The sequence below is a fragment of the Vicia villosa genome, linkage group LG6 (genome assembly GCF_029867415.1).
Source record: "Vicia villosa cultivar HV-30 ecotype Madison, WI linkage group LG6, Vvil1.0, whole genome shotgun sequence".
Classification (NCBI taxonomy): domain Eukaryota; kingdom Viridiplantae; phylum Streptophyta; class Magnoliopsida; order Fabales; family Fabaceae; genus Vicia; species Vicia villosa.
Genome location: NC_081185.1, coordinates 156,363,428 through 156,385,733, shown reverse-complemented (window position 1 = coordinate 156,385,733; position 22,306 = coordinate 156,363,428). Strand labels below are relative to the sequence as shown.

Sequence of the window (22,306 nt, the reverse complement as noted above, 5' to 3'; positions counted from 1 at the left end):
ATAAATATCACTAATAACTATAAATATTTATAAATATTTTATTGATTAAAATAAAAAAGGTATTGTGGTGATAGAAACTTGTGAAAATAGTAAATTTCAGTGGTAAAATTCATACGAGTTGGAGCTGATTTACAAATATCACTCTCATTATTTTCTTATAATACAATAATAAATTAATAGTTTTAGTGGTTAAACTCACAGAAGTTGCATTATAAATTACAAAATGAGAAACTATGATGATTAATGAATAAAATAATTTTAATTAAAAAAGCTTATATATATATATATATATATATATATATATATATATATATATATATATATATATATATATATATATATATATATATATATATATATATATATATATATATGTAATATTATATATTATATTTATTTATTTATCATATTAAATAATTTTTTATTATTTCATATTTTTCATACAATTTTTTATCACGCTCTTAAATTTATATTTTATACTTCTGACTAATTCCAATCAATAATATATAACTTATTTATCTATGATGAACTATATTTTTATAATTTATACAATAATAAATTGGGATCAATGAATTCAGTTTTTTAACATTTGTATTTGTTTTTGTTTGGTTAAAGTTGAATTTGAAATGAAATTAATTTTGTTCAGATTTTTTTTATTAAGTTAGTTTGATTAGAATTGAATGTAATTATTTAATATAGCATAAAAGTTTTCAATGGATCTTTAGAGCAGAATAGTTAATCCTAATACAAAGAAAAACAAAAATGTTTGTGATGGAGGTTCGTGAACAAGTAAGTACATTAGAACATAATACTAAAAGTAATATTTGAAAACATAATATTAAAAATAAAAACAAGATTCATAAAAGCAATCCTAAATTAATTGAAAATAATTGATATAAAATCTATTATAATTACAACTTATAATTAATAACTATATTTTAGAAATTATTAACTAAGAAACTCTATTTTAAAATGATAATTGGAAAATAAAATAATTTAGAAAATAAAATTTTAAAATAGAAATTATTAACTAAGAAACTCTATTTTAAAGTTGAATAAAATTGACAGAAAACTAATATCACTTTGTTAAAAATTATTAATTAAAAAACTATATACCTACTAAATATAAGGTACAATGTATGTTGTGAAAAACGATACCAATAACAAAGTATAATAGGGAATTAGGGAAGAGAATAAGAACACAAGAATTGGTTATAACTGCTATTCTTTTACTTTCTCTTAAAACAAGATTACAAGTTTAAAGAATAACAAATAACCTCTCTCACCCTAAATTAGGATTTGCAGCTTAGCAATGATGAGAGACTAGTATGCTATTTATAATAAAACCTAACATACTAACTAATGGGCTTTTTCCACAAGGCCCATTACACAAGTCAACTTAATAAACAAGCTAACTTAACAAATTAGGGTTTAAACACTAAAACCTAATTTAACATGCTAACAACCTAGCATCTTCGACACAAGCATGTGAACAACCTTCGACTTCATGCTTAACCCTGTCGAACCAAGAAGCTACCCTTCGGCCATACTAGAGTTCGATCCAAAATCTCACAAATCTCCACCTTGGACCTAACTCTACAACGTCAAGGAACAGACTAGCTTTCTTCATGCAGCTTTATCAACTGCATACAGTGGAAAAACTTGCAACTCGACAATGTCTTGGTGATCATATCAGCAGCATTGTCTTCAGTCGAAACCTTCAGCACTTGGACTTCTCCACGCTCGATTACTCCTCTGACGAAATGCAGCCTCACATCAATGTGCTTAGTTCGCTCATGATAGGCTGAATTCTTCGACAGGTGTATTGCACTTTGACTATCACATTTAACAGTGATACCTCGACCTTGAAGTTTCAGCTCCTTCGCAAAACCTTCAAGCCACAATGCTTCTTTCACAGCTTCAGTTAATGCAATGTACTCCGCTTCAGTGGTTGATAGAGCAACAACCTTCTGAAGTGTTGCTTTCCAACTAATTGCTGTGCCAAACATAGTGAAAACATATCCAGAAATAGATTTCCTGGAATCCATACAACCTGCATAATCAGAGTCGACATATCCTTCGATTACTGCTTTACCATCTTCACCCAAGGCTCCACCATAAATTAGGACTCTATTCAGAGACCCATTTATGTACCTTAAAATCCACTTCAATGCTTGCCAGTGAGCCTTTCCAGGATTCGCCATGTACCTGCTTACAAGACTTACTGCGTATGCTATGTCGGGTCTAGTACAAACCATAGCATACATCAAAGAACCAACTATATTAGCATATGGGATGCTATTCATATAGGCTCTTTCCACATCAGTACTGGGACACTGATCAATACTCAGCTTGAATTGAGGGTTTGTTGGAGTCACAACTGGCTTCGAATTCGACATACCAAACTTTTCAAGAATCTTCCGTAGATATGCCTCTTGAGATAGGCATAACTTCGACTTCTTTCTATCTCTTCGAATGTCAATTCCAAGAATCCTGGAAGCAGCTCCCAGATCCTTCATATCGAACTCCTTATTAAGTTCAGCCTTCACCCTCATCACATCTTCGACATTGTTGCTTGCTATGAGAATATCATCCACATAAAGCAACAAAATAACAAATGAATTACCAGGTCGAAATCTGAAGTAAACACAGTGGTCGAACTGACTTCTAATGAAACTTATGCGTGCCATGAACTTGTCGAATCTCCTATTCCACTGTCGAGGAGATTGTTTCAGCCCATACAAAGATCTCTTTAACTTGCACACATAATCTTCCTTCCCTTTTTCGACATACCCTTCAGGTTGCCTCATCAGGATCGTTTCATCTAAATCACCATACAAGAACGCAGTCTTCACATCCATCTGTTCCAGTTCAAGATCGAACTGTGCCACCATGGCAAGCAACATTCGAATGGACCTATGCTTCACAACAGGAGAAAACACATCATTGAAGTCGACACCTTCTTTCTGAGTGAAACCCCTTGCAACTAACCTTGCCTTGTATCTTTTCGACGTCACTCCTTCAATTCCTTCCTTAACTTTGAAAATCCATTTACAGCTGACTAACCTTGCCCCAACAGGTTTCTTGATCAGTTCCCAAGTATGATTATCATGAAGAGATTTCATCTTATCATCCATGGCCTTCAGCCATTCAGTCTTATTTCGACTCCTCATAACTTCCTTATAGTCTCTAGGTTCTTCGTCTAGAACCTCACTTGCAGAGATTAAGGCATAAGCTATAAGATCTGCATATCCAAGTCTCTGAGGTGGCTTGATGACTCTTCTCGATCTATCTCTCGACAATAGGTAGTCATCGTCAGTTTCCTCAACTTCAGCATCTTCTGCTTCTTCTTCGACTTCATCTGGGATATGCAATTCAGCATCAACATGCTCCACCTCAACAGGAATCTCTACCTGTTCCAGCTCTTCTGCACTTCGATCATCATCATCAGTTTTCTTAAAAGCCATTTCAGCTTCATTGAAAACTACATCTCGACTGGTGATACACCTCCTGTGACCTGGCTCTAGGCACCATAGCCTATAAGCTTTGACTCCTTCAGGGTATCCCATGAACATGCATTTCAGAGCTCTAGGTTCGACCTTGTCTTGCCTAATGTGAGCATAGGCTACGCAGCCAAATACTCTCAGTTTGTCGAGATCTGGTGGATGTCCCGACCAAACTTCTTCAGGTGTCTTCATATCTAACGCTGTCGAAGGACATCTGTTTATCAGATATGTTGCTGTCGAAACAGCCTCAGCCCAGAACACCTTTGTTAACCCCGCACTAGTCAACATGCATCTGACTCTCTCCAAAATAGTTCGATTAAACCTTTCAGCCAAACCATTTTGCTGTGGAGTACCTGCAGTAGTTCTATGCCTTGCAATACCAGAGGCAGCACAAAAACTGTCGAATGCCTCATTGCAAAATTCAAGGCCATTGTCGGTTCTCAACCTCTTGACCTTTCTGCCAGTCTGATTTTCAACCAGAGTCTTCCAACTTTTGAAATTCTCAAAAGTTTCATCCTTAGTCTTCTGAATGAATACCCATAGTTTTCTGGAATAATCATCTACTATGGATAGAAAATACCTTGCTCCTGAATGTGATGCACACCTTGCAGGCCCCCAAAGATCAGCATGGATGTAATCAAGGGATCCATGTGTTCTTGATTTGCCTTTGTTGAACTTCACTCTGCAAGATTTTCCAAGTACACAGGGTTCACAAAACTTCAGCTTTTCGACTTTGTCTCCACCAAGCAGATTTTGTTTCCCTAATTCGACCAGACCCCTTTCACTGACATGGCCCAATCTCATGTGCCAGATTTCAGTTTTCGACAAAGGTTTCGTGGATGCAACATTTGTCGAACCACTTACAACTTCAGCCTCAAGGGTATACAAGCCTTGTTTCTTCACGCCTCTCAAGACTTCCTTCGAACCCTTCATGACTCTTAGGATACTTTTCTCTCCTTGGAAAACATATCCTTTCTTGTCGAATTCACCAAGAGAAAGCAGATTTCTCTTCAAATCAGGAACATACCTGACTTCAGTCAACAACCTTATTGACTCATCATGGAGCTTGAATCTAACAGATCCAATACCTGCAATCTTGCAAGCCTTGTTGTTTCCCAGCAATACTGATCCACCATCTTGATCACATAATTCCTCGAACAAGTCTTTGTTTGGAGTCATGTGCCAAGTGCACCCTGAATCCATAATCCACTCTCTTCTCGAGTCACTGCTTGAAACTACAAGAACATCAGATGATTCAAAATCATCTTGAACAATGGCTGCATTGCCATTATCCTTACCTCCATGATCTTTCAGGCGTTCAGGGCACACCTTTCTTGTGTGACCCTCCTTCTTACAATGATAGCATCGAATGCCAGATGCTTCGCCACTGTAAGACTTCGACTGACTTTTGCCTTTCTTCTTGTCGAACTTACCATCCTTTCGTAAGAGTTTTCCTTTAACGGCCAAACCTTCGCCAACAGTCGAAGGTTTATGCTCCTTTCGTTCATTCAAGTCCTTAGAGTACAAGGCTGATTGAACTTCTTCAAACGTCAGGGACTCCCTTCCATACAAGAGAGTTTCTTTGAAGTGAGCATGTGATCGAGGCAAAGAACACAATAGTAACAGCGCTTGATCTTCATCATCGATCTTCACATCAATATTTTCAAGATCAAGAATCAGCTTGTTGAACATATCCAACTGCTCAGCCAATACTTTGTCTTCAATCATCTTGAATGAATACAAAGCTTGCTTCAGGTAGAGTCGATTTACCAGCGATTTGGTCATATACAAACTTTCAAGTTTCACCCATAACCCTGATGCCGTCGTCTCCTTTGATACCTGCCTGAGAACCTTATCACCAAGGCTCAACAAAATTGCGCTGTGTGCCTTCTCAATCATAGCCGTCTTCTCCGCTGCCGTTAATGCAGCATTCATGGCTGCCTCTCCCTTCAACGCTTCCAAACAACCCTGCTGAACCAGTAGGGCTTTCATCTTCAAGCGCCACAGACCGAAATCATTCACTCCGGTGAACTTTTCAATCTCATACTTTGTTGACGGCATCTTCTCCACGCTCACCGCACCAATTTGTTGTGAAAAACGATACCAATAACAAAGTATAATAGGGAATTAGGGAAGAGAATAAGAACACAAGAATTGGTTATAACTGCTATTCTTTTACTTTCTCTTAAAACAAGATTACAAGTTTACAAGAATAACAAATAACCTCTCTCACCCTAAATTAGGATTTGCAGCTTAGCAATGATGAGAGACTAGTATGCTATTTATAATAAAACCTAACATACTAACTAATGGGCTTTTTCCACAAGGCCCATTACACAAGTCAACTTAATAAACAAGCTAACTTAACAAATTAGGGTTTAAACACTAAAACCTAATTTAACATGCTAACAACCTAGCATCTTCGACACAAGCATGTGAACAACCTTCGACTTCATGCTTAACCCTGTCGAACCAAGAAGCTACCCTTCGGCCATACTAGAGTTCGATCCAAAATCTCACAATGTAAAATATATTTGAAATAAATATAAGGTAGAATGTAAAATATATTTGAAATAATGAAGCAAATTGTTGGAAGGAAATCACAATAATTCAACAACACAAACTCTCCTAACTATCACAAGCAACTTAAAAACAATTAACAAAAAAAAAAAAAATACAACAAACAACACAACATAATTTTAGTTTGGAAAAACTCTGTTAACTATAAGTAAAACACCATGGGATCCGTAGGCCAGTTAAAATCTCCACTCTAATCAACAAAAGATATAAGTAAGATTCTCTCTAACACTAGTTAGAGGGATACATAAACATCATCAAGATGTGCAATCAATCTTTGAATACAACAAGAACAAAAAGAGAGACAAAATAATCCAAAAAACACCAAGAAATTCTGACCTCAAAGATTGACTGACAGACTAACTTACAAAGATCATAATTCAATCTCCACCGTTCAAAATTTGCTCCTATGAGTCATGAATACTGTGTAAAAATTTTAGGACGATCCGACCGTTGGATTTTGTGCAAATTCCAATTTCGTAGAACTGCTCTGTGTTAAAATGGATTTTGTGGCTTTCTTCCTAAATTGTGATAAAATCTTTTGCTTGAATAAGAGGGCGATAGTGGCAATAGTTTGGCTTGCTACGGTTTGGTCTATATGGCTAAAGCGTAATGCGGTGATTTTTAAGCAAGAATCTTTTAGTTTTTCCGAATGTATGTCGGAGATAGTTTCAAATTCATGGTATTGGCTTTGTAACTCTTATAAGAAGGTGAATCTTTGTAATTACTACTATTGGAATATTCTACCTCTTGAGTGTTTTGAGAGGTAGGAGCTTTCCGTTTTGTTTCGGGTTGGAGCATCCCTTTTGCTCCTTATAATTCCATCGCTTATTTAAAAAAAAAATGGAGTTGCGAAAATAATGTTTACTCTCTAATTTTTCTTGTTGTTTCTCTCACACAATGAATGAAAGACATAATTCTCTTTGTTGAGTAACAACAAATGAGTCACTACAAATAAGAGGGAATAGCCCAACAAAAATGTTCCGTAAATAGAATTGATTGGAAATAGTAGATTCACAATTCATTGCGGTGGTGAAGAGATGATTAACCTACAAAGCTATCAAAGCTATCACTTCTACGTTGAAGTCAATAAACAAGTGAACAAAAAAATAGAGTTTGAATGAAGAAGCATTTGATGACTTTCTCTTTAAATAATACAAGTGGTTGGCAACTGAGTGCGCGTGACAAGGCGTAAGATACGGTTGGCCGTCCGATTGATCTTGGACGGTTGGAAGAGCATTCGCATGAGAAATACCCTGCTCCTTCGAGAAAAAGAGTCCATGTATTCTATGTTAGATGCTGCCTTGTTAACATTCATATAACCAAACCAATATATATGTGTGTATAAAATTACTAATTCATTTTTGATCAATTTCTCTTGAGAGATAATGAATATAACTCTGATCTTCATCCATCTAACCATGTAAAATTACAATAAAATTCTCTTCTACAAAAAGGTTATTTCTACAATTGCCCTCATAAAAAAAAACTAGTTTACTTGATCAAAAAGAGAATTTTCTAGTCTTTAACTGAGACTTATGTTCCTCTAACCATGCTTCAATCAATTTTGCCATAAATATATTGTCTTTTACTTCCCTAGCCAATGTTGTTTTCCACTGTTTTACAGGACTTCCCTTAACATTAACTGCTGAATGAACACATGAATCTTCCCTGCAAATACTCTCAGGATACACCTTATCACCATCTGATGAAATGGAACTGTTTCCAACTAGGCTCTGACTTAAATAAATTCTCTTTGTCCTGCATTTATCACTTTCTGGTAGACCTTGTTCTGTCTCACATGGCATGTTTTTGAGTTTGGTAAGTCCTTTTTCAGCATTCATTTTCTCTTCAACAATGTCGGTACCAACGGAAGCTTTCTTAGAAAAATTATGAGGTGAAGTTATTGTTTCCTTTAGTTTAAAGGAATCCAATGAATGTAGGCAAGGGTAAATTTCCTTGACCTTCTTAGTGGAGGAGTTACTATATTTACTTGAGTCGATAGATTGCTTTGCTCGAAGAAATGTTTCAATATCGACGTGTAATTTATCGATAATTAAATGTGTCTGTTGGAGATCATTACCATTGTGACTGTCATGAAGTAGTTTCATTTGCGTGCGCTCGTCAAGCCAAGCTTCTGAAATATGAAGTATTAGTCTATCAATGCTACTTTTGTTTTCGATGTGGTTTTTATTCGCATTGTGCGTTATAGAACGTACTTCATGTTCATAATCTTTTACTCCTACAACAAAATCGTCGCACAAATTTTCCAAAAGGATACTTGTTCTTTTCTCTCTTTCGAGATCTCTCAAACTACAACAGAACAAAGACTTCACTTCCGAAAGCTCCCTGGCAAGGCTCTGATATCGGCTTTCTGAACTCTTTCTTAACCTCCTTTCGTCTTCAATCTCTTTCTTGACAGATTGAATTACGACTTTGATCATATCAAGCTCTTTGATTTCATTAACACGCATGTCTTCTATTATTTGCTTCATTAAGCTCTCCATTATCTGCCTAACTCTTTTTCTTGTGCTTGAGAAAAATCTAGTTCGTTTATCAGCGTTTTCGCTATTGCTATATTTGATGCCTGCTGTTCTTCAAGACACCACATACAATCGAGAACCTTGACTAACTCTCTCGAAGATTTTGACTTGCAGCTTTACATCATTTTATGGTGTAACCTGTTTTAAGCAATTAAGACATTCATCCTCTCTCTGATGGTTGTCCATTGAAAATGTTGGTCTTCCAATATTATTTGTGACAAATTACACGAGTTTTAGTACAATCACAATATTTAAATAACACTGAAAATATAAAAATCTTATATCTGGATCCCTAGATTTGTACATAATATCCAAACTAAATTATTGCGAAATATTTACACAAAATCGCCTTGAATATTCCTACCTATATCTTGAGCGATGGTCTGTTAGAAGATTGGGAAGAACTCCCACCTTATCTATAGGTTTCCACACTACACTACCAAGATGAACTTGAATATAAGAACCTTCTTTTTTCCATTGGAATTTTCAAAACCACCCATAAGACCACACACCTTGCGAACCTCTGAAATCTTAAACTAATCTTAAAAAAAATGTTAAATTCAATAACTTAATCTCCTCAACAATCAATGATCTCCATAGATGAGATTAGGATCCATGTGACAATGGAAAAAGAAAGAGATAGAAGTTGAAATAAATTATTTGCAAGTATTCAAGAAACATTCAAAACTCTTTTGAAAGTATGAGAGAGTAAGTGGGTTGTGAGTTTTCAAATCAATATTAGAAGTGAGTGTTTTCTAACATTGTGAAGGTTTTGAGGGAATATGGTATTTATATGTGTTGGAGGAGTTCTAGCATGAAAATGAAAACAAAATGGTGTATGATGTAAGAATAAGATTGATTATGCACTTGACCTTGAGTTTTGATGATAACTTTACATGGTATCTTAGAGAATAATTGTGTACTCTAATGGTTTATGTCTAGTGTATAGCTTTTGCTAAACAGGTTATAACTATAGTAAGAAGGCGTGTGACGTTATCATGTTATGAACTCAACACTCTGAAAGAATACCTTTGGTGTGTTACAAAGTTAAGTCAAGATTCTAGAATGATTTTTATGCAATGGTTCTAAGGAACGTTAGTACAAGAACTTTTGATCGTGACTCTGCAAGGAATCTTTTAAGGCCTTCTAAAGCTTTGCTTCTGTTGTTCCGAGTTCCGATGATGCTGAAGACAATGTTCTACTAAACAAGTTTTGAAGAGCTGAAGACATTACTTCTGAAGACCAAGTGCTGAAGACTCTGAAGACAAGGTTCTGGTGGAGAAGTTTTGAAGACTCCAAGACTTAGGTTAAGAAGACTCAAGTTATGATCCTTCTACAACATGCTTTAATCAACATACATTAGAAGCCTACGAAGATATAGAAGATTGTTAGTTCCAAGATTTTGTGATTGACATTAATTTTTCTAAAACATGGTTCATAAATGATGTTGAGTAAGTGTTGGAGCGGTAAAGCGGCAAGCAAAAAGTAATAGGTTTATTATTACACGGTGATATATGTTATATCGTATCGTAGTCCACAGAGATTGGTAGAGAAAAACTGTCGTTCAATGTTCTCGCGTTCTAAGTTTCATGATTGGGTACGAAAAGTAAATGCGTGAAAAGTAAATAAAAGCAAATAATCTGATCCACAATCTTGTATTCACAATCTTGTATTGAGATCTTTGAAAGAGTCTGCATAAGCTGATCCACAATCTTGTATTCACTTCTTTTGATAAGCTTCAAAATTTCATCGAAATCTGGATTGACATTGGTTCCACTGGATTGGCCAACATCAGTGTTTGTATTACTGACAGGAGTTTCCTCAGGATTCCCCACTGGTGTATCGACAGGATTTTGCATGGTTGCAGGAGCAACAGGCTGTTTTGGAGGTAATGGAGTATACACACGTCCACTTCTTGTTACTCGACTTACATCAGCGATGTTTACGACAGATGAAAGAGTAGGTAAAGGAACTTCTTGTCCATCATTTATCATTGTTACATTGTAGTTGTATGGAACTGCCTTGTCAGAGTCATAAGGAACAGGTCCAGGTAGACAAATGATCAAAGGAGCAATAGGAACCTTTGGCTTGTTGTAAGTAACTTCCATGCGCTCAGGCATGTTGAAATGAGGAACGATGACGTTAACTTTAGGCATTTCCGAGTTGATATCTGAGACTAAAAGCTCATGCGGATAACATCCTATCATGTTAACTTCATCTTCATTCCTATTTCTGTAGATCTGAATAGTACCATTATCTAACAGAACTTGAAGATCTCTTCTCACAATCGAACATCCGTGAGGATCTACACAACATATACTACAGGAACCATATTGATGCTGGCGAAAATTCTGCCCTCGACAGAGAGTGGCGTGCATTTGTACCAAATCTGCTCTTGAGAAATTGATATTATAGACTCGGTATGGACCAGGACATCCATACACCATGTTTACAACATGCCCTCCATGATTGGGCAGCGGATTTACTTGCACATTTGGATTCAAATTTCTGAAAGAGAGAAGATTAGATCTAACCAACCTCTGAACTTCATATTTCAAAGCTATGCAATGCTCAAGATCATGGCCAGGCGCTCCTTGATGATAAGGGCATGAGACCTCAGCTTTGTACCACCATGGGAGTTTCTCAGGTACTGGTGGTGGTGCTCTAGTTTGAACGAGACCTTTTTCAACCAAGGCAGGATACAATTCTGTGTAGGTCATTGGAATCGGATCAAACTGTGGAGCTCTTTGCACACGATTCTGATTGTTGTTAAACTGTTGAGCCTGTTGTCGAGGCTGTTGTTGTTGAAACTGCGGGGTAAATCCCGGATTCGGTGCTGTATTACCGACTGGCGCAATGGCAGCAATCTGTTGTTGACGATTAACGTTTCCTTTTGGCTTTCCTTGGGATACCATGTCAACACTTTGTTCTTTCTTCTTTTGGAAACCACCCCCGAACTTTTTGGTTCCGCTTGAAGATCCACCTTCTTTAGTTAGACGTCCGGTTCGGACTCCTTCTTCTAGACGCATCCCCATGTTTACCATTTCGGTGAAATCACTTGGAGCACTAGCAATCATGCGTTCATAATAAAACGGGCCAAGAGTATTCAAGAAGATCTTTGTCATCTCTTTCTCTTTTAACGGTGGATTAATCTGAGCAGCAGTTTCTCTCCATCGTTGGGCATACTCTTTGAAAGCTTCATGGTCTTTTTGAGCCATGGACCGGAGTTGATCTCTGTCTGGAGCCATATCCGAGTTGTATTTGTATTGTCGGACAAATGCCTCGCCTAGGTCGTTGAAAGTTCGAATATTGGTGCTATCCAATCCTGTGTATACCACTTCAGTGCGGCACCAGTCAAACTGTCTTGAAAGTAATGGATCAGCAACTGATGATTATCTGCATAAGTAGACATCTTTCTGGCATACATCACAAGATGGCTTTGTGGACAAGAACTTCCTTTGTACTTTTCAAAGTCAGGGACCTTGAATTTAGCTGGTATTTGTACACTTGGAACCAAACATAGCTCCTGGGCATTCTTTCCAAACAAATCTTTTCCACGAATAGCCTTGACTTCCAATTGAATCTTGTTGAACTGTTCTTGGAGATCTCCCACAAGATTACGCTGATTTGTGCTATCACCTTGATCATGATAAATCTCATTGCCATCATAAGGAACAGTGTGAACCGTAGGGGTCGGAACTTTCATAGTGGGTTGAGAAAGTGCCATAGTGATTTGGGAAAAAGTTACCCCTGAATGTGGAATAAACGCCGAACCTTGCGTGGCAGGTGCTTCAGTTGTAGCTGTTTAAACCCCAGAGAAATTATGGCGGAAACCTGTACCAAAGCTGAAAGGCGTGCCCCAACCTTCTGGCATGGAGAAAGATGGAATACCGAATGCAACTGTAGAAACTGGAGTAGTGACCTCAGATGTTACTGTTGCTTGACTGTTGGGTGGTGGCTGCTGATTCTGTGCGGCCATTAAAGAGTCAACCAGAGTAGTGAGACTTTCCAATTTTTCCTGAAGGGTGGTCACTGTACCACGAAGCTCAATATTCTCTTATTCGGAGTGTTCCATTACTCTTCTTCTGTTTGAACGAGTATTGTATCTGTGATCTGATTGCGAGCGCGGTCGAGAAACTTTGAGACGCGACAGATTGACGATCTATTGGAGAAAGATCCAAAAGATGAGACTCTATACAACAGACTCGATATGCAGAATGATGTATGCAAAAATAAATTTATGATTTTTCCAAACATTTTAAAGATTATTTCCTTGCAAACATTTGAACACAAACTATTCTTTTATTGAAATAATAGGAAAATGTTACAACATTGGAGCGTAGCTCCTTACAGAAGCAAATGATAAATGAAAATCTAAACAAATCCTAAGCATCTTCATCAGACGAAGAACCAAATGCATTATGCAGCTTGAGCTTCATGATTTCTTTTCCATAGTAAGCTTTCAATTCGGCCTTTTCAGCCCTCAGCTTGTCAACAACATTCTTCCAATTGTCAGGTATCGGAGCGTTGCTTGTCGAGGCTTCAAGATTTTTCTTGCTTTCTTTGATGTACCTCCTGATTGCGGCGTCTTTCCGACGGATCGTATCATCTTTACTCATGAGCCATCCATCTTGATAATAGAGAGTTTCTTCGTGATCTTTCACTCGTTTCTTCAACTTTTTGTTTTCCACATCAGTTCTTCGAAACTTTTCTTCCCAAGCGTCTTTTTCTAACCTCATCTTGGCTAAAGTCTCTTGGTATTCTTCTATAGTGGGAATGTCGGGCAATTGAGATACTGCAGGGAACATGGGTTTTTCATAATCATAAGGCATTTGAAACTCCTTTGCTCTTTTCTTTACCCAGCAGGTGTAGGCGTTCGTGGCAATGCAATTTCTTATCCCACCTTTTTCTTTTCTTCGGACGTCGTACCAAGCCTTCACCATTCTTGTCTTCAACCTCTGAGGATCCTCTCCTTCTTGGTAGAAGTAGCTTTCCACTGCAAGACCAACAGGTTTAACTGAATTTGCATACCTGAGCTGTCGTCGGGCTTGGACTGGATTGTAGTTAATTCCTCCTTGTGTACCAATGAGGGGTACGTTGGCGAACTCTCCACAACTATCAATGGTTTATGTACCGCAGCGAGCCAAGGTATACCAATGAATATCATTATTAGTAAGAGACATAAGCCTTTGAGACCAACGCAAACCTTCTCGGTTTTCCGTGAAAGTAGGAGACTCAGGTAAGTGTGAAACAATCCATTTGTACAAAAGAGGTGCACAACATACAATGATTCCACCACCTTGGCGGTTCCTATGATGGACAGAGAAATACATGTCACCAAGCAAAGTCGGAACAGGATTTCCAATTAGAAAGATCTTTATGGCGTTGATATCAACAAAGTCGTTGATGTTGGGAAACAGAACCAACCCATAGATGAGCAAGGCTAGTACAGCTTCAAAAGCTATCATGCTACCAGTTTCAATGAAATCAAAGGCTTTCTTTATTAGAAACTGCGAAGTCAAACCCGGAAGGTTTCCTTTGGTAGTCCAATTACTCTCTACTTCAGATTTCTTCAAGTGGATACTTGCTGCAATGACTGGTGACTAAGGAATGGCTTCTAAACCATTGAAAGGTATTTTGTCAGACACGGGAATACCCAAAAGATTGGCATATTCTTCCAAGGTTGGTACCAACTGATAGTCTGGAAAGGTGAAACACCGGTAGACGGGATCATAGAATTGAACCAGAGTTTTGAGAAGTCCTTCATCAACATGAGTGTTCAAGATAGGCAAAAGCTTTCCATGGCTTTTCCTAAAATCGGAAGGATTTTGTACAAAAGATGCTAATTCTTTCAGTCTTTCCACATTAGGCTCTTTGAAACCGTATTTCTTGGTATGCCTTTTTACCCACTCCATCACTTAATCCTATAATGTTTGCAAGGAAAATTTCTCTAATTTTTTTGGAAAAATCATGTTTTTATGGGAAAAGATGGGTTTTTAATGAATGTATGAATGCATGGATGCATGGATGCCACATATTCAAACATGGTAGTTCAAACATGGTAACGCAAACATGGTACTACATACATGGTGATACAGACATGGTAATACAAATATGGTATACACAGGTTCAAAGGTCCAGCGTCACGAGCATGAGGTCAGAGAACCAAACATGGGATAGTACTAGGGTTTATCACCTGAAAACATGTTCTACTGATACGTCAGAGTCTACATTTTTCTTTTGGATATTACCGGCTTGCACAATTAAACTTGTGAGCTAGAAATATTCTCAAGAAAAACTCGTCTGGGTGTGGTTCTCCGCATGACAACTAATCCAAGTCTTCACCTGAATAGTTTCTGCACCACAACCTAATAAGGCCAGGATGGGTTGGGGTTCTACAGCCAACTCAGCTTCTACAGTTCAATGAAAGCAATAATGTCTTCGCAATTAAACTTGCTAAACATATACTACCAACAAGGAACCTCCACTGAGCGGAAGGATTCTCATGCTGACTTTTTAAGGACTGACTCCTTGTATGCCATACATGACTATACCCTCTACCTAATTCTTATGTGTACTTAATCCGGGTTAGGATTTGTCCATAATGTATCACTTGTAACAGAACCACACAAGTAACAGAACCAAAGAACCACACATGTAACAAGAATAAAAAAACAAAATAAATAGAATTAACCCTTTCTTTGGAAACAATAAAAAGTTTTGTCCCCAGTGAAGTCGCCATTTTTCTGTCGCGGGGAAAATTCATTATCTTTTTTCGGGATGAGACACCTGATGCCTTCTTTGGGCTCGAGTGCTCAAAAAATGATTTTTCTTTTGTTCCGACCAAACTTTTTATTGTTTCCAAAGTAGGAAAAGGAAAAAAGCTGCAATAACCTAAAAAACAGATGCAAAGCCCAAAACTAAAAGCAATGCATAAGTGGGGGAGAGATTCCGGGTAAGAGGGTTGGTTATACGGAGGGAAGGTATTAGCACCCAACGTATCTATAGTACTCTATAGGTTTCTTTGTTTTGTTTTTCATTCTATGTTATGGTGGGGTTCTTGTGAGAAAGAGGTGGGACCTAAGGTGTTTGTTTGATTATGCTCGCAAAGATCATCGCGATCCTCTGCATACATATCCCTTAAAGGGAATCAGAGCATCTGTAGCTCGGGGTCTACGGGTGCTAAGGTTTGAATGGTTTTTTTTGTTTTGTTTTGCTCGCCAAGGATATGACCTTGTGCCTACGTATTCTCAAAGGGATGTTGAGAAAGTCAGAGCAATCATAGTTCCCACTTATGCTAGTGGAAGCAAAGGAAAAGAGACAAATGTCATCTCAATGTTCGATGTATCTAATCTATATCATCACATACATCTGTTTGTTTTTTGTTTGAAAATCTTTTCATTATAAGCCCTGGGTTGTGCCACTTATGGCGCTTAGAATGATAAAGATGTTTTTTTGTTTAACCAGCCTTGTGGCAAAAACTTTCAATGAAGTCAGCCTTGTGATAAAAAGTTTTGATTAATCAGCCAGCCTTGTGGCAAAAGTTTCAATGAAGTCAGCCTTGTGACAAAAACTTTGATTAATCAGCCAGTATGGTGGCAAAACGGTTTGATTGATTAGCCAGCCTTGTGGCAAAAAGAAGTTTGATTGATTAGCCAGCCTTGTGGCAAAAAAGTTTGACTGATTGATTGTTTGTGATGATATAGAAGAGATACTCCTATCATAGAGATGAAAAATGTCTAATCTCCTAGGGTATTTGTTTTGGATATTTGGGATGCTTATAAGAAGCCCGTGGGTCCTTGTACGAAGCCCAAGAGGAGGCTATCCGAGGGTCCTTGCATTGTAAGCCCAAGAGGAGGCTATGGGAGGGACAATCCAGGGTCCTTGCATTGTAAGCCCAAGAGGAGGCTATGGGAGGGACAAGTCGTTTGTACAAAGCCCAAGAGGAGGCATGGTATAGTTGGTTTGAGCTCTTAGAGCGATTTCACCGGGAAACCATACTCTATGTCCTAACCTAAACTAGGGAGATTCTTTGCACGAAGCCCAATAGGAGGCTATGGGGAACCTAGTGTTGTACTAAGTTGAACAAGCATATATATAACACAATCACAAATATGAACAAGTACGAACAAATATGAACAAGTACATGAACAAATATGAACAATTATACATACATATGACAAAGTGTGTATATAATGGAGTTTATGAAGGAAATATACCTGTAAGCATGATCCATTTGTATACACGGGGGCTCGGGACTTATACTCGGGGAGAGGCCCACTTGAGTTTATTCAAAAGCTATGCAAACAAAATATTTACAAGAGGCTTGGGACTTATACCTATGTGGAGGCCCATGGTATTTTATAACATGGTTGATTGTTTTGTTAACAGACGCGAGGTTTCGTTTGAAAACAGTTTGAAAGTTTGTTTTGAAAGAAATTTTCTGTTTAAAGAAAAATTGTACAAAGCAAAAGGAAAGGGTATGTACAAAAGGGGCTTGGGACTTATACCTACATGGAGGCCCATGGTATTGAAAATCAATTGATCAATCCAACAATATTTAATCAATGGTTTATTTGTTTTGAAAAAAGACGATCATTTGTTTTAAAATGGTTTGAATTTGAAAGAAATCAACTTAATTAAGATAAACACAAAGATTTTGCTTAATTAATACCTAAATGATTAGGGTTTGATCACAAAATATTTACAAGTGATTAAGTTTGAAAAATCAAGTGAAAAACAATATTTAAAAGTATTAAAAACACTTAAAATACATCATTTTAAACCTAATTAAAAAAATGTATTAAATAAATATTTTTTATGATTTTTTTTATATCCATATAATATACACATTAAATAAAGAGTGTGCAAAAAAAATAAAGAAAAAATGAATTAATTTGATTGGTTAATTAATTTGTTAAAGTTGTTAAAGAAAATGAAAGAAAATAGTGTTAAAAAAAGGTTTTGGTCCCTAAGGGTGTTGAACCCACGACCTGAAGGTTGCCACTCAAAAACTTAGCCAACCGGACCACGCGCGTGGTCTGTTTATCATTTGCAACGAATTGGATATATTTCAAACTCATTTTTTAAATTTCCTTCGCAAAAAATGGCGCCAAGAACACATGAACAATTTGATTTTGAAAATTCTGAAAACTGGACCAAATTGATCAAGTGAAGGGTCTAATTCACTCGTTTTTTCACAAGGATCATGATGGTGGTCTTTAATTCCATTTATTTTCACTCTAAGGGGGTCAATTTTCTGATGAACACGAAGAACCCTAATTCTATGATTCATTCTGAAATCGTGTATGTGCAAGTTAAGATGCAATTGATTGAGGGTTAATGATCCTCATAGGTGCAGAAACAAGATGGTATGCTCACATTTCATTTATGATGCGTGCAAGTATGAATTTGAAGTTCATGAGGCTTACCTTCAAAAACGGCCAAAGTGGAGATTGAATTTTGAGCTGGAAGTGTTACAGAAGTTGTTGCTCGATCTGAACAGCTTCAATGATGATTATAGAACATGTCTGGATGCTTGGAGTGGATTGAAAACATCTGGATCATTCCATGGAACCCGATCTGCAGTAGAACCAAGTGTGAATCGAGTTTGATGATTCTGAAGTTTTTGATTGATGATGAGTGTTGGGATAGTTCATATGTGATGTATATAAGGTGTTGGAAGTGTTAGTTTGGACAGAAATGGTCTTGAATGGATTTTGGCATGATAAGGCTCTCTTTATGCAAACATGGAGGTGAGATGATGATTCTGAGTTTTAAGGTGTTTTGGGGTGTGTGAGTGGATCAAACACATCCCATATTATGTTTATGAGATGTTAGAACCATCACTTTGGCCATGACTTCAAAGATTTGGAGGTTGAGTTTTCTACCCCTTTGAAAACTATGAAACTTGCAATTCAAGAAAGGAAGAGAAAACCTATGATTGTGAGGTTTTGGTGTGAGTTTGAAGATGATTTGAACCTCTATTTATAGGCCAAGGATTCTGAATGCAAAGCTCTTGCAAGTTGATCAAGAAGTGATGATTTGGCTTAAGAGATAAAATGGAATCTTTCACATTAAATGCAAATGGTTAAAAGTGACTTAACCATGGTTATTTTGCCAAGCTTCTTATCTCTTTCCATTCTGATCTCAAATCAGAAAATATCTTCAATTATTGCATCTATGCATCATTACTTGGATCATTTGGCAAAATGGTTCATAACTTTGGCAAAATGACTTGAAATTTCAAGTGAAAAGTTCACTAATGTCAAAATTCAAAACCATGGCTACACTTCATATTTTTTCATGCTCTTGGACATTTTGGAAAGCTCATATTACACACTTCAAAACCCTAGTTGAAAGTTTCTTCAAGACTTTTAAGGAAATGGGTGAAAAAGATCCATGAACTTTGAAGAAAATGAAGTTTTAAGTGAAATTTTCAAAAGATACCAACTTTGAAACTCCATATCTCTTAAATGGTTGATCTTTTGGAAAATCATTTTATGTGACAAAGTTGTTCATTGGATCAAAATCTACAACTTTCATGTTGGAAGTTTTTTTCAGTTTGTAGGTGAAATTTTGAGAAATTCCCTTCCAAAGTTTGGAAAAAACCATTGAAAAACACTTAGAATTTTTCTAAGTATGGAAAGTCAAACTTTTGACTTTTTGATTCTTGATTGATTTTTTTGATTTTCTTTGATCAAATGACTTCATATATCATATATTGATGATTTAAAACTTCAAAAGTCATGGTTGACCAAAATTCCCCAAAAGTCAATGGTGATTTTGTACAGTTGACTTTTTCAGACGAATCGCGTTTTTGGAGATTTCAAATGAATCAAGCTATCCTTATCAAATGAGTGATATGAATGGATAACATTGAGCTATTGGAGGACCTTGAGTCATGGTTTAAGTTATGGCACCATGTCCTGATTAAAAAGTCAGTTATTCAGTGAATTAGGTCAAAAATCCTAATTGTCGACCTGATGAAATTGATGACTGTGGATCTTGAATTGAGATGCAATTTCCATTGGAGATTATCATAGGGATTATTTGAAAATGGTTGAAACCTTTTATTGACTTCCTGGGGATTCTTAGGGTTTCCCAAATGTGATCCCTGATTTTAGTCCCTGATAGTTCAAAACCTTAATCTGATGATTTGCAATTTCACTGTTGATCAATCCTTGTGTAGGAGATGTCTTGAGTCAATGGATTAAGTCAAAATGATGCACTTGGGGTCTTGAGTTCATGTCCCAAGTCATTAGGTCAAATCCTGAGCAAAAGTCAGGAGTATGTTATCTTTAGTCAAAACCCTAATTTGGTTGATTCAGAGCTTTTGAGCTTGTTGAAATGAATCTCTGAGGACCAAATGTTGATTGTTGATGAAGATAGTTCATTTGAGATGAAGGGAGAACAAAACCCTAATTGATTGTTACTTGTACTGATGAGTGATTTCTTGTTTAAATCCTGCTGAGTCACAAGTAACAAACACAAGCTATGCAACTTGTTAGAGATGCAAATGATGTATATGCAAATGATATGAGGTGGTATCTTAAGTCAAAAATTTGGGTATGACAATGTCATTAAGCACTAATTTTCCCTTAGAACCCTAGTTGAACTTGACTTTGGCCAATAGGAAGTAGCAAGATGGCTGGCTTTGGATTCCTGACCGAAGCTGGTTGATACTTGATGCTACACTCATTGAGATCAATCTTTCAAGATGTTTTCGGTCAGCCATTCGAGCGCTGACTGAGATAATACTTTCGAGAAAGATCCGTGACATGAGCTCCCTAGAACCCGATTACTATTTTAGGATAGTTTTAACCAACTAAACTTCAGTGGGGAGGGTACTTACCTATGGACTCCATGCAAGCCTTGAAACCTAAGGACACTTGTGTGACTTGATTGTTATCTAACCACTTGATTTCCTTGCAGGTCTTGTTTGTAGGACTTATTTGTCCTTACTATCTTATGATTTTCCTAACGCATAACATCTGCATGACATCATAACATAGCATGTTAACTAACCCTTTCAAAGATCTTAGGAATTTAGGGCGCACAATTTCAGGTGCTATTATTAAGGACTGAATTCCTATCGAGGGGCAAGAGTTTCAAAATAAACTCAAAATTGGAGAGATGTCTGATCATAGTAAAAGAATACAATGCCATGAATGTGAATGATTTTTCTTCAACTAAGATAAACATGCAAAGAACAAGGAATAAAAATAATGACACAATATTTTTATCCTGGTTCACTAATAACGAAACTACCTCCAGTCTACCCGTCAAGGTAATTTTGTTTTCTGACTAGGACTTAATCCACTATAACTAAATTGATTACACACAAATTCCTACTGTCAATGTCTTCTTGAGACTTCTGACTATACCGTAGTCTCTCAAGGAAAAATATCAACTCACAAGTTGAAATACAAATCTGTGCTTACAAAGACGCATCTCGATAAGAAGAAGATTACACAAAATAAACTACATTGAAATAACACAACAGTGTTAAGAGCAAGATATGAACAAAAATTCCTTGCTTTATGAATTTTAACTTAATGACCGTAATGTAATTATAGTATCACTGAACAATCCACTATAATTGAAAAACACGGGCCTTAATAACCCTAATGTAATTATAGTATCATTGAATAATTCATCACATTTTGAAAAAAGTATCTTAGTAAGATTGTGTTACATTTAATTTGTAGAGAAAAAGCCACATGAATTGAATCTCAATAACATTTGGTTGAAAGCATGCCCTACCAACTCTAGAAGATGAAAAAGATTAAAACAAAACAAGACACTAAAAATAATTTCATAAACACGAAATGAACACCGATCAAGTTTAAAATAGATTTCAAAAATGTTATTTCAAAAACAGGAAAAATAAAAAAACATAAAAAAGTTAAGAGTTTTGAAGAAAAAATATTTGTGTATACCATTGTCGTTCTGCATGTCCTCCTTTCTTTTCCGTGAATTAAATTAACTTCAATAATTTCATGAATAAAATGATGGATGAAAATCTATTTCTTCCCGTCTTCGAATCGGCCGACTCTCTATGTCGCACAGATAAAATATCCAACAAACACAATTAATTCTCAAAATATAATTATCCTAATTCAATTAAAATTCTTAATCAATTATCTAAATATAAAAACACAAAAACAAGGGATTATATGCAAATTGTAATTTTGTTTTCTTTAACTACGAATCTACGTAAACTACGAACTGCAAACTGCACAATCTTCCAAAACACTTCAATAATCAAATAATCAAACAATCATATAATCCCATAAAAAACACCAACAAAAGTTTCGAACTACGTTGACTCTGATCCTCCAATAAGGAGGTACGTAGGCATTTGGGCAACCAAAACGAGTCCCCTTTCCCTAAAGTTTAATTCGTTGTATTTTAAAATTTTATTCTTTACCCTACTATTTACTATAATTTTTAACCACAAACTATTTACCATAAACCTTACCAAGAGACATTTTAAATCTTAAGGAAGGATTAAGGGTGCCTAACACCTTCCTTTAATCCTAATTTCTCAACTTACCTAGAATCTTCTTTTATTTGGTTTTCTCCCATATTTGCCTTTATCCTTATAATAGAATAAATATAGGTGGAGACTATGTAATTTAGGTTAATAGACTTAAAATTTAAAGCCGGTCGTAACAG

At 36.4% G+C, this 22,306-nt stretch overlaps 1 protein-coding gene across 1 annotated transcript; it reads right to left on the bottom strand.

Moving 5' to 3' along the window:
* Nucleotides 1-7,585: 7,585 nt before the first annotated feature.
* Nucleotides 7,586-8,590, bottom strand: LOC131615081 (uncharacterized). The gene has a single exon (XM_058886590.1). The coding sequence runs from the start codon at nucleotides 8,588-8,590 to the stop codon at nucleotides 7,586-7,588; it is 1,005 nt and encodes a 334-aa protein (XP_058742573.1).
* Nucleotides 8,591-22,306: the final 13,716 nt, after the last annotated feature.

Excerpts from the sequence above, each read along its gene's own strand:
- LOC131615081 (XM_058886590.1), bottom strand. The coding sequence starts at position 8,590 with ATGGAGAGCTTAATGAAGCAAATAATAGAAGACATGCGTGTTAATGAA.